This window comes from Phasianus colchicus, chromosome 1 (assembly GCF_987193195.1).
Source record: "Phasianus colchicus chromosome 1, bPhaCol1.hap1.1, whole genome shotgun sequence".
In the NCBI taxonomy this organism is placed as follows: domain Eukaryota; kingdom Metazoa; phylum Chordata; class Aves; order Galliformes; family Phasianidae; genus Phasianus; species Phasianus colchicus.
In genome coordinates this window covers 133,436,677-133,449,453 of record NC_143436.1, presented here as the reverse complement: position 1 = coordinate 133,449,453, position 12,777 = coordinate 133,436,677, and the positions used below count along the sequence as shown (strand labels likewise).

General features: G+C 35.4%; 1 protein-coding gene across 1 annotated transcript in view; it reads right to left on the bottom strand.

The window, feature by feature from the left end:
• The window catches only part of TMEM131 (transmembrane protein 131), a 97,031-nt gene that overhangs the window by 34,595 nt on the left and 49,659 nt on the right, over nucleotides 1-12,777 (bottom strand). The window contains exons 12-19 of the mRNA XM_031605254.2: nucleotides 8,629-8,737; nucleotides 6,663-6,771; nucleotides 5,708-5,861; nucleotides 5,435-5,605; nucleotides 4,988-5,098; nucleotides 4,767-4,901; nucleotides 4,130-4,234; nucleotides 2,714-2,800 (exon numbers count right to left, since the gene is read on the bottom strand). Coding sequence (XP_031461114.1) covers nucleotides 2,714-2,800; nucleotides 4,130-4,234; nucleotides 4,767-4,901; nucleotides 4,988-5,098; nucleotides 5,435-5,605; nucleotides 5,708-5,861; nucleotides 6,663-6,771; nucleotides 8,629-8,737 — 981 coding nt within the window. The remainder of the gene's footprint in view (nucleotides 1-2,713; nucleotides 2,801-4,129; nucleotides 4,235-4,766; nucleotides 4,902-4,987; nucleotides 5,099-5,434; nucleotides 5,606-5,707; nucleotides 5,862-6,662; nucleotides 6,772-8,628; nucleotides 8,738-12,777) is intronic.

Here is a 12,777-nt window from a genome sequence, read left to right as displayed (position 1 = left end):
CAACTGCTCTAAGAAGCATGAGGTTTGAACACAAGGAAGTCCAGAATTCTGTCTGAAGTGATAATGCTCTCCAAATTCATACTCCCAAATAAAATTCAGTAGCTCAAAAGTCCCCTGAATTAATTAAAATGTGAAAGAAAAAATTACTTGAGAAGAACATGAAGCCACTAAAAGCTACAGCAGTCCCAGGTTGAAAGAAAATGATGGACAGCAATGACACTACCTCTTAGAAGCTGAGAAATGCAGGTACTAAAGAACTGACAACATCTTCCAAAACAAAACCCAAACAAAATAAAGTCAAGGTGATGAAGAATACAGGACTACATCAAGATGCACCTAGAAGCTTAGATATTAGTTAGAAGAATAGTTGATTTTTAAAAATTGCTCCATTATGGCCCAAAATTTAACAAATTGAGGTATTATTGAGGTATTCAAGAGGAACAATGACCTTGATGGGGTATAGGAGATATAAAGTAGGATACAGAACATAAATTGCTTTATATTTAAGCGAAAGAAAAGAAACGAACCATTAAGTTTTTGTTTATTGAAGACTTATGGAGCAGTACATGGACGAAGTCAAAAGATATAGTAGTCACAGTGCAATAAATATCCTGATAATGGTAAAGCTGTATAGTAAAACAGGAATCAGATCCTAAAGATAGAAAATAACAAACGAACCATGCAACTTCAGGAGTGACAATTTGACCTTGAGAGTAACAAGACTTCAGAAAAATTTGTGAAGCAGAGTAAAAGGGAGATGGAATGGATCATGAGACAAATGCGGCAATGATTTGCTAAAGTCCCATTGACTGGTCTATTCTCCTCTGATGAATCCTATTGCATTATTTTTTTTTTGAAAAACTGTCATTTATCTACTGGGCATAAGATAAAGCACTCAATAAAAGTGCCAGTGAAAAAATGCTATTTAAGAGTACACAAACTGTAAAATCAGCAGAAGATATTAAGCAGCTACTGCAAGATGAGGAGAGAACAGACGGTGCTCTAAGAATGAAAAAAATCAGGGTGAAATAATTAATACATAGTTTACTGAAGATTGATCTAGGAATAAATATTCCTAGAATATTCATTGCTTTGGTACCAAAAAGTATAAAAAGAGACAAGTTTGATCCTGCAAAGTTAAGAGGCACTTTCAGAATTGGAGAAAGATCAATCTGGCATACAGTCCTGGAGTAACTTCCTAGCAGGAAGAAGGAAGACAAGAGTCATCACCATCAGATAAAACAAACAGTAAGAATAAATAATGAAATAAAAATTAAATAATGTAAAAATGCTCATGGCCCCAAAGAATTAAAAAGTGGGCCAGAAGAAATCTAGACCCTTATCCCACTAAGAGAAGTTGGAAAAAAAACTTGGCTACCAAGTATAATGCTGTGACAGAGTGGTTACACAGAAAGCAGCTCTGAAATATTGTGTCTAAGCCAAACTTAGCATGAAACAGAACATAGACAAGTCATGTAAGTGACAAGAGATGCCTGCCAAATAATCATCAAGCCAGGCATTGCTTCAAGTATTTGTACAGCATAGATGCACCCAGTCTGTTCAGGAAGGTGCTTTTTATAAGACACTGATGGCAAACCAACCTGCAAAAAACAACCCACCAGTGACAGCTTTCTGGAAGGCATTACAAAGACAATTTAGATGAATAAACCGCTCAGATCCAGAATACCTCATCTCTAGAAGGGACACTATTTTGTTATTCTACCTCGACACACTCTCAAGTCAAGTATTTCTTAAAATTTTTCCCAAACCTGCACACTAATCACTAGCAAAATCACTAGCAAAAAAACACTAGAGAACTATTCCCTTTTTGGACAGCTGCTGTTTCAAAATACATTGAAGATGGCTTTAACTTCTCAGAAAACAGCAGTATTTCTATCCTGCCATCTCCATCTCTCCTTTTCTACCCTTTTTTGTTTCAATCTACTGTTTCTCTCTTGATGATTTTCCATTGTATTATGTTCCATATTCATCAGAAAGTCACATGAATCTCAAGGCTTTGATGAAATACCAATTACAAGGTCAATATGCCTTGACTGCCCATGCTTCCATGGCCATACTGAATGTCAGATAAGAAAAAAAAAAGCATCCAGTTAATAGATTGGTGCACAACTGAGCAAAGAAGCTGCCTTCAGCCACTACCGCAGGAGCAGGAAAGAAAACAACCTTAGCATGTTTTTGCAGAGAGCTGCAAACTCCCACAACTTTCTTGCTTTCCTGTTCTTGTACTCCACCATATATCCTCAAAGATGATCTACTTTCAATGTGGAAACAACACAATAATGCTTCATTGAGATCAAAAATCTTTTATACTAAAGCTTCAATTCATTAGCTGACCTTAGTCATCTTTGGTTTTACACATTAGAAATTTAAAAAATACACTTATACAATGACATCCGTCTTACAGCTGGTGCTAATGTGCACAAATTGGTAATAACTACATAAACAAAGTTACGTTAGAATGAAGCTGCAAATAATCATGTTTAGGATCACATCGGTATTCGAAGATCCCATATAAGTGGGCAGTAGAGGAGAAATGAAGATAAACCATGCTTGGGACATGTGAGGAAAAAAGCGACTCCAAACTCTCCAGCAAATTGACACATAACAATTTAAGACAAATGTTTCTCTTGAACACGACAGATGGATAAAAAACAGCACAAAAAGGTTTAATGCTGTGACCTAACAATCTTACCGGAAAAGAAGGTGGAAGAAATATATGTTTTGGGGAGCAAGTCAGTGAGCCTACAGCAATCACTGCCTTCACTGGTATAGTTAAAATCTGAAAGAAAGAACAAGAGAGTTAACAAGAGAGTTAAGGAAAAAAATATTACTCCCAGCTTTCAAACATCTCTTTTGCTTTTATTTGCAAAATCCTAAAATTCCACAATTAATGTAGCCAATTAATGTCTTATATATACATTTAAAATGCGCAACCATGAATTAAGATTTCAACATGTCATCCTACTCCCACAGTCACTCCATACTGTCAGAAAGCAAATCTTTGCTCAGTCATAATTAGCATCTTTATACATGGAATACAAAAGCAAAGTTAAAATAAAAGCTTTGCAATGGGGCATCATACAAGTCTCATCTGAGAGAGACTTACTCTCTTGGAAAGCACAAGGATAACATATTTAAGATCATTATTAACTACCAATAGGGAAGAGGATATACCAAAGTTCCCAAAAGACATCAGAACTCATAAGACCTTGAAACAAAAGTACACTTAGGAGTGCAGAAGGGATGGCAATAATCCTTACTGTGCCTAGTGCTCTAACCATTGTTAGCTCTATAACAATATAAGCACAATAACTTGTAGGGAAAAAAAAACAAAAACAAAAGTCTTTCCGTTGGAACATTGGAAAATCACTTAAATGTGTGGACATATTAAAAAGTTTAAGGTCGAGTTACCTGGCAGAAATCAGGATTTCCCTACTTTCTGCATCAGACCCACACAACAAGCTTTATAATTTCCTGACTTCATAACATCACATTTTCTTCTACATGTATCACCCAAAGTGAAAGTTGTAATACAAAAATATTAAATATGGATTGCATTATATATTATACCACTCTTCTGCAAAATATTTTATAACAGAAAAGGCATATGAAGTTGAGAATTGGTTGTTCTCTCCCTTACTAACTTTGGTGTAAGATCCGTTTCATTTGTCAGCAAACTGCAATTTCTCCGAAGCAATTTTCATGTTATATTTTGAAAAAATTATTTCAAAATTATACCTCAATTTCAATTACCAACAGTGTACCAAAAAAGCAAACTATGAGCATATCATGCCAAAAGGTTTTTGAACTGATGCTTTGAGGGTGTGTCAAGAACTCATACCTCAGAGCATCAGGTCAGACGTGAACAGAAATTTCAAAAGCAGATGAAAACCTTAATGAAAGTCATTCTTCATTCTCTAAGAGAACATACGACACAAGTAGCATTACTGCCACTCTCTGCAGAGTTAACTTGACCTCTACCCTTTCAACCTCAGCTTCTTCTGCGTGACATTGCAATCTGTCCACTTCAGACTTCACAGTAAAAAAAATTAAAAAAAACAGTCTGCTTGGACAACACACATGAATATATAATATAAAATAAGTATACCTCATAATCTGTTGTGATTTGCACAGCTCCATCATGAATTCCTTCAAGTTCTTTTGCTATTAGTTTTACTCTAAACACAGCATAATAACCTGATGTTAGTATCACCTGTGAACAGTAGGAAATAAAATTGTATTCCATTAAAAACAGAAAATAAATTTCGCAAAGAAATACACTAAACAAGTCTGTATTTCCTTAAAGTCCCTGGAGGCATTCAAGGCCAGGCTGGATGTGGCTCTGGGCAGCCTGGTCCAGTGGTTGGCAACCCTGCCCACAGCAGGGGGCTGAAACTGGATCATCTTTAATGTTCTTTTCAACCCAGGCCATTCTATGGTTCTATAATAAACCACCTGAAACAAATGACAGCACTAAAAGTAAAAAATGCAAACATAAGTAAAGTAAGATTAAATTTTTCTTGGAGATTACTGCTTCTGAACTTCCCCTTTCAAAATCTAACCAACTCGAAAGCTGTACTACTACTCAGAATAAAACTAAGAGTACAAATACTTTTTTTTTGACAATCATTCTTAATTTCTGTTCTCCGTCCCCCATGCTAAAATTGAACTATAAAAAATACACATTTGTCTTTTTTCCCCCTCCTACATTTAGCTTTAAGCAATAGATTCAAAGGGTTACTTACTGAAGACCGATCAGATGCACTAGCATTTTGTAGTTTGTGGTGGTTTGCAATTATTGTTGTTCTATTTCCCTTTTCAGTTGTTAGGAGTTCTATGGCCAAACCATCCCCTATAATATGCCAACTTTTTATAGCCAGCTTAAAAAGAACAAAAGATACTATTTCAGTAACAAGACTGATGTAAGATTTTTTAAAAGGCAAACTAAAAATAAATCCATCCTTACCTCTATTGGATTGCTGTTGATGATGGCAAGTAAAATGCTGCTAGCTTCTGCTGCACTCAATATGCCAAAATCTATAAATCGTTCCTCAGTTTTTGGAGGCAGTACAAAGTACTAGAAAGATTAACAAAGGTATTTCAGCATAATTAAATACCAAATACACTCAAACTTTACATTTATTAACAAATAAATAAGTCAAGTGCAGCACTGTACTAAGATAAACTCCAAATTCTATCCATTTTCCGCATATAACTAAAGGGAACAAAAAAAGAATTTTCCAGCAGTAACAAAAGCTGTTTAAGAAAAGAGCTGGTGAAGTGGGTGACATTAACCGTATCTGTAAGTCTGTTGAAATTAAGAAAGCTATGCCCCCATAGAATCAGAATAAAGAGAGTCATATGAAATCTGCCTCTAAGTAGACTGGAATAGCTAAAAAAGAGAAATACTTACATCTAAAAATCCTGTGTATGCTCGAACAGGTAGGTGAAATTTAGAAGCATTGGTGATAAGTAGAATATTGTTATCTATATGGACAGATGATGTGGAAGGCATAAAGTAAAGTGTAAAAATATATCTGGATTCATTGGGTGGAATTAAGACAGGTTTGCTGAAGTTCTGGACCTAGATCAGCGAAGAATGAAGATCAAAGTTACAATTTAATGAAGTGCAGCACGCTTAAACATTTTCTACTTGGTAAAAATATTCCACTGAACTGAGCCTTACTTTAAACATTGGTCTTGCTTCTTCTGGTAACACAACATCATGTATGAGGACTGCAAAATTGAATGTGTTTGTTAGATAGATTGGTCTTTCCACAGAATCAGAAGCACCGTCACGGATGTGAAAAAGCGTAGCAGCATGATCAAACCCTAAATACCTATGAAAAGAAAACAGTGTGAAAAAAATGAAGACTTTCCTTATCTAATCATACACACGTGTGTGTGTGTGTATGCACTAGAATTCACTTAATCCATCAGCAGGAAAAATACACAGCACAACGCATGCTAACACTGCAATAACAATACTACAGGAACATCAATTACTCAGTAATTCAAATGAAGTAAGAAAATACATAACTCAGCATCCTAGAAGGACTAAAATCAAGTGTCCATGAATTAAGATAGCCTGCAAATCATGCATGTTCCTTACTATCCAAATCAGGAGTTTGCAGCAGCAGAGTTCTGATGGGTAATGTTTAGTTTAATTGCCTTTAACATACTGTCAATTCAGTTGATAAGGCAACATTTCAATGACAATCCAATGTCAACTTAGACAAATTTTGTAAATAAATGAAAAAAAGAAGTGCTGACATGATGTCTTACAAAATTTTGTGTAAAACCGAAAATATTTTCTCTACTTTTGCTTCATATAGTGGGTGACAGAACTGGAAATTTCTTCCAGTGTCTCATCTGTAGTCTTCAGCTGCTTTGAGATGCGACTCATGCAGGTTAATTTGAACCCAAGCTTTGAAACCTGTCTGTGCATCACTGACACTACCTCATAAGTGTAAAAACAGAAAAACTTGTACCAGTGATTGTAGTTCTAGATAAGCTTGATTCAGAAAACACAGGTACCACCTCTTTATATCTCTTCCCTTGCCAACAAGGCTAGAGTTACCTTCTACAGCAGCTTATTTTCAGCATTTTTTTTCCTAAACATTGCTCAACAGTACACTTACCCATCCAATACTTCTGCTTGATAGGGAATTTCAAGTTTGGAGTAGCTTTTTTCTTTTGCTTTAACAGTTATTTTCCCAGAAGACTGTGATGCTTTTTTTGCTTTTGATGCTGTAAAAGAATATAAGCAGCTTGTTCAAGCAGACAAACACAAAAACCCATCAGGTTAGATTAGCATGAGTATTACAAACAGAGCTAGACCAGAGACTAAGTATCGTGGAAGAAGAAAATTGATCTTACTGAACCTTCAATATACCACTGACATAGAACAAGGCTTAGAAGATATCTGAGTTCCTCCCCTTGTGCCAGTTAGTTGATATGGTTAAGTTATATACTCTAGGAAAGCCTAGTTGTCAAATAAATGATTTAAACATGTCCAGAAGATAATTAAGATGCTGCATAAGCATCCGAATTCCTCACCACAGTATGTACTGTTCTACATTAACAGAACAGAATTTTGTAAGTGTTAGGCTCCTTATTTAAAACTACCAGTCAAGCAGGACTTTGGGCCAAGAACACTGAAATAGAATCAGAATCCATGCAAGATCCAAAACTAGACAAGTGCCAAGAACAAAACTCACAGGTCTGTTCCAAGGTCACAGAACAAGCAATGTTAAACTGGTAGCAACATGACCAGAAAAACCAAGGGATTCAAATACTGGTCAGTAGAAACTGCCAGCCTCTAAATATTCCCTGCATGTAGTAGGACAGCTGTAAGAGCAAATACTTATGGCAGACTGCTTAAATAAAAATAATTCAACAAATCAGCCCCTCAAAAGTACTATGCAGTTTGACTGATTATTTTTTTTCCCCCCACCAATCAATTCTACCAAAACTTACCACGTGTCAGTCTGTACATTCTTATACAACAATTCCTTCCAGCTTCAAAATCTGAACATATTATCTCAGGTTGACAGTGTACAGCTATTTCAGAATTCAATATTTATGGGCTAAGACATATTTCACTCATCTTACAAATTGTATGCTATTCAAAGTCTAGAATGCTAATCAGTAAACAAAATCCTTTCCTCTCCATCCATCCAAATTTTAAAATAATGTCTACCTGAAATTAAAAACACTGCATCTATAAGACTCCATCTTTAAGCAATCCAAGATGAGTGACTTACAGTACCAATTAGTATCATAAAGCAGTAAGATTTGAATAGGTCAACAGCAGTCTGATAGCTGATTGGAATCTAATACAAATGGAAGTAACATTTCTATCAAAGGTCGGCATAATATTTACAGTCACACTATGTAAGAAGGAAATGAACCAGCACTTCTTTCATAAAGATATAAATGAAAGTCAGTATGAGGATACATAACGTATCTTCATAGGAAAGGTTACAGTGAAAGCCTTGCCACTCTCACCTGCCTTTCTCTATAATATAAATTCAAAATAAAAGAAAACAAGCTAGCATTCACACTAAGATTCTCAAGTGCAAGACAGAGCCTTATTTCAGTGGGTATTCCAACACAAAACATTTTGGGGAAAAATAGTATCTTAGAGTCTTCTTTAAACATCAGAAAGCTCAAAGGGTATTCCAAGGGATACACTCTAATATACATCACTGTGATGAACATGCCTTGGTTTGCTAGGATTTCCCAAAAACAAACACCTTTTTTGGCTAACAATACCTTTTAACCAATGACTCAAAATACCACTTATGTTTACAACAGAATCTGATGTTCAGTTTTTATATTTACACACATAAGATTGTTTAAGAATTCCTTTTCTTCTCACTATTAGTTATCAGACTAAGTCACTGGCTAGTTGTGACTTCAGAAAAGACCCTTCTGAAATACATGAACTCAGCAGAAATATAAGGCCCTTCCAAATAATTCCACTTCTTCCTCAAAGTGTCAAGCATTAGTTCATTAAGAGACTTCTTAGAAAACAATTCATAAAGTTTCAGCAAGTGTTATGAAGCACTGGACAAGTTTTAAGAAGAGAGTTGAAGTACTTACCATCAAAGCTAATACTTGCAACTTTGGTATATTTACTTTCAGAGGCTTTTAACGTAACTGGTTTGAAATGTACTGTTATAGCTTCATTCTGTGGTGTAGGTCTCACACTCTGCAAACAGAATCAAAATGTAAAGCAGTTGTAAATTTATCATTGTTAACATACTGTGCAGCCTTTGAGCATCATTCAAAGTGATAGGGCTGCAATTAATTGGTGCTGAGTTTGTATAGGTCTATCTTCCCTATAAAAGAACAGCATTACAAGCAGCTTTATAGTATTTTTCAAGTCCTGAAAACTACTCAATATGCAGAAAAGCAGACAACAGGGAGTTTCCCTTGAAAACAGAGTGAAGAGACAGTATAGCCAAGAATACGTAAAAATACAGAAAGCAATTTTTTTGTAAGTTAAGAATTATTTTTATTCTACTGTCACAAGGTGACAGTAGCTATAGCCTATTTGTTTCTGGTTCACTCGTTGGAAAAGCTGTTAGCTGACTTGCGTAATTAATGGCAATACACACATCCACCTTGTCTCTGATCCCATGTTAAGTCTTCAAAACTGCCATATGAATTAAAAAATAAATCAGTATAAAGAACAGGTCTGTAAATTTGAGATGATACTTATTTTACAGTGACATTTTACAGTATCACCTTTTCAATCTGACAGTTACTATTTCTAACTACACAGAAAAGGTGAATTGGATGTTACAAGAATAGCAGTTCTGTTGGTTGTTAGCCACAGGTGATTTGAAGAGATATGCACTGTTATACAGCAGAATTATGGATGGCAACTATCAATACCTGAAGTGTCTACAGAGACTGCTAGCAAACTATTTAGATTTCATGTACAGAAACAGGGCTTGGAGCACTTAAATGCTCTTATTCTTATTTTGCTTAAAATTGGGATGGCTGCCATGATTCCTCCTCCCCAGCTGTCTCCTGCTGTAAAAACAGCTCAGCTGCTCATATAGCAGCTGCTAAGCTGCCATAAATTACAAGACACTGCATTAAGAAAATTGAAATGAGTGCTGGTTTACCTTATGCTAGGCCACAGAGGTTTAGCACCTGCTTCATAAGCAGCTGAGACTTCCTTCATCAGAGAAGAGTAAGGCAGACAGCTAGTGCTACACACCAGTTAACAATTCTTCAAAGCTAAGCTATTCTTGATTGTAAATGAAAGCTGTAAAATTTTGCATACATAACTAAGTTCTGCAAAGTTACATAACTAATGTACAACCCTCAAAGGAAACAAGCAGCATTGCTCACGTTCTAACTAATGAATAATCTCTGTTAGCTCAACTGGAAGATTCTCTGTATTGGACTTACAGCACTGACCTTTGTCAAACACCTGCATACACATGGTGCAGATATTTGATACATCTCCTCATGAGTTGATTTATAAATATCACAATCTCTTTCTAATGGAATCCATATTACAAAACTGAGATCTCGAGGTATCTTTGAAAAGCCCTTTAAAGCAGGCAAAACAAAAGCTATAGTCAAGTTCACAACTTTTGCATGGTAGAAAAGGTAACCATTTCCAGCAGCTCTTTCCACATAAAAAGCTGGTTTTGAGCTATTAAAAGTTTGAAATGATGCTGATTTCATTCAGCTCATCAACAGAAAATATACAAAAGGACAACATGGTGTCAGAAAAATGCAGGTTTCAGAGGTGTTTTTCTTAAACCTAAAAGCATAACAACAAATCTACATGGCTAAATTTAGTGTTAAATTCCTTCTTTAACTGTTTTGTTGATTTTTTTTTTTTAAACTATATCTGTCACATTTCTCTTGCTGCTTGATTACATGCTATAAAAGCAAATACAATATTAAGATGACTAATGGAAACAAAATTCCTTAGGAATTCATTTAACTTCATTTTCCTCAAATTTTAACTCATTTCAAATAAAGCCCAAGCAAAATTTGTTTCCTGATATGTGCCTTATCATCAAATATGGGCTCCTCAACAGCAGGTCATAAGAAAATACATGCAGAACGAGTTCCACTGAGAATCTAACACTACCAATTTTCTCAGAAAAATCCCTGTCAGCAATTTCTGTGGGGAAGAGGAATTTCAAATAGTGCATTTTATTTACATACAAATCTCCTATGGAAGTGCCTCAGTCAAGCTTCAAGATCTTGTAGCATACGGTTTAAGGACTCACAGATTGTATCTATTCTAATAAGATGAAGAAGGTATGTGATAAACTACTTGTAGATTTGAATCTTTGAGGCATGCACTCAAAAATTGAGATGGAGAACATAACACAGAAGTGAGCTACTTCTCACAGGTTGGTAAGAGCAAAAATCTGTGAATTGAACTGTGACCAAAGTAAGCACTTTCTCATACACTTATCAAACAGGCCTAGATTCAATACATAGGTACCCTCAAGTTTCTTGTTTTTTATGCATAGAATATGACCAGGAGCTTTTTTTGCTGTTAACAATGAAATGGACCTAAACTACATTAAAGAAACAATTTTTTTTTTTTTCTAGAGAGGAGACGAGACAAAAGAGAACCATCTGACTTCATTAGACTTTTGACAACTTGGTTTAATTGTTGCAGCACAAGAGTTCATCCAGTCACAAAGTAAACACAATGCTCCCTAATGACGTAAAAAACCCTATAAAAACGTAAAAAGGAAGTTTGGTAAAGACTCTTAAAACTCAAAAAAGAAAGTGAAGTGACTCACTCTTATGTTCCTTAACCAAATTGCTGGACTACAGGATGAGTAAGAACTTAAAAGCACAACTACACCTCTGGCAGCACTGTTAGCAGTCTGTCATACGCAGATGACCTGAAGATATTTAGTTCTCCCAGCAGCCAACTTAAATACACGCTAAATATAGCCCTGGCCTTTACTTCTGACATTAAGATTGAAGTTGTGGCAGAGCTCTGCCTCACTGCTTTTAAACTCTGGTTCTAAAGGATCAGAATTCCATTTCTTCAGCTTTCCTAGAAATACACTATTCACTAGTTTCTTTGCAGAATTTCTTTACTCTTCTTACCACTTTAAAACTGGCATAGCAGAAGAAATTCACATAGTGCTCAAAATACTGGTAAGGTTTTACAGCTCACAAACTTCACTAATTATGCTTTAATAAAAACAATTGACTCAGATGTGCCACATGTGATATTGAAAAATACATCATATTTAGGCTTAAATGGAGTAACTTTATCATCACAAAGGTAAGTTTCAGAGCCCTTCAATATCTCTAAATTCATTGCTTTGATACATTATAAAAGAATAATTCATCTGGAAAAATTCTGTCATGACTTGTAGAATGAGCAGATAATAGCCTACCAGAAGACTATGGTCTATGGCCTATGGTCAGGAACACAGAGACCATCGCTTTTTAAAAGGGAAGTTTTTTTTTCTGGAGAAGTATGAAATAGGTGCTAATTAATCTGATATCAGATATGATACTGGCAGTTTGAACAAAGTTATTTGCCTTGTACTCATGAAATACATCACACACCTTACAAAAATCCTGGCAAGTCTAAGAACATGGGCATGACATAGGAAAACAAACAGTTGAGAAAAAATCTAGTAAGTTTACAAATCCTCTGATTGTAAGAATTATATACAGGTCTTTCTAGAGAGGTAGGAGAGAGAAAACTTTTCAATTAGAACATATTACCACACTCCATGGAAGGTGCTTTCTAGCATACAAGGCCACAAAGGACCTTAAAATCATCCACCCTCACTGAAATAATAAGCACTACGACTTCCACAAATTAAATTCTCTTATACTATACTATTAACTTCTCTTGACGTGAGAGTTATCCATGAATAATAACTGAGCAGAAATTGCAATGGATCATCACTACAGTGGAAAGCTATCCTCAATTACTAAATAGGTATTCTGTTTCTATCATAAATTTGTCTAGCCTCAGTATCCAGTATCCTATGTTTTTGTTCAACCTCTACTATTAAAATATTGTTCTCTACAGTTCAAGCTTTAAAAATGAAGTAATGCTCTCCAAGAGCTCAGTAAGAAACCTTTGCCAGTTCTTCAGCTACTCTTCTGGCTACTTTGGTTTCTTTTCAACACTTCAACACTTTTTAATACACACTGGGACAATAAATAGCTACCAATACAAACGAATCTGCAAAACAAGGAAGACAGGAGGAAGAGAACGAAGAAGTG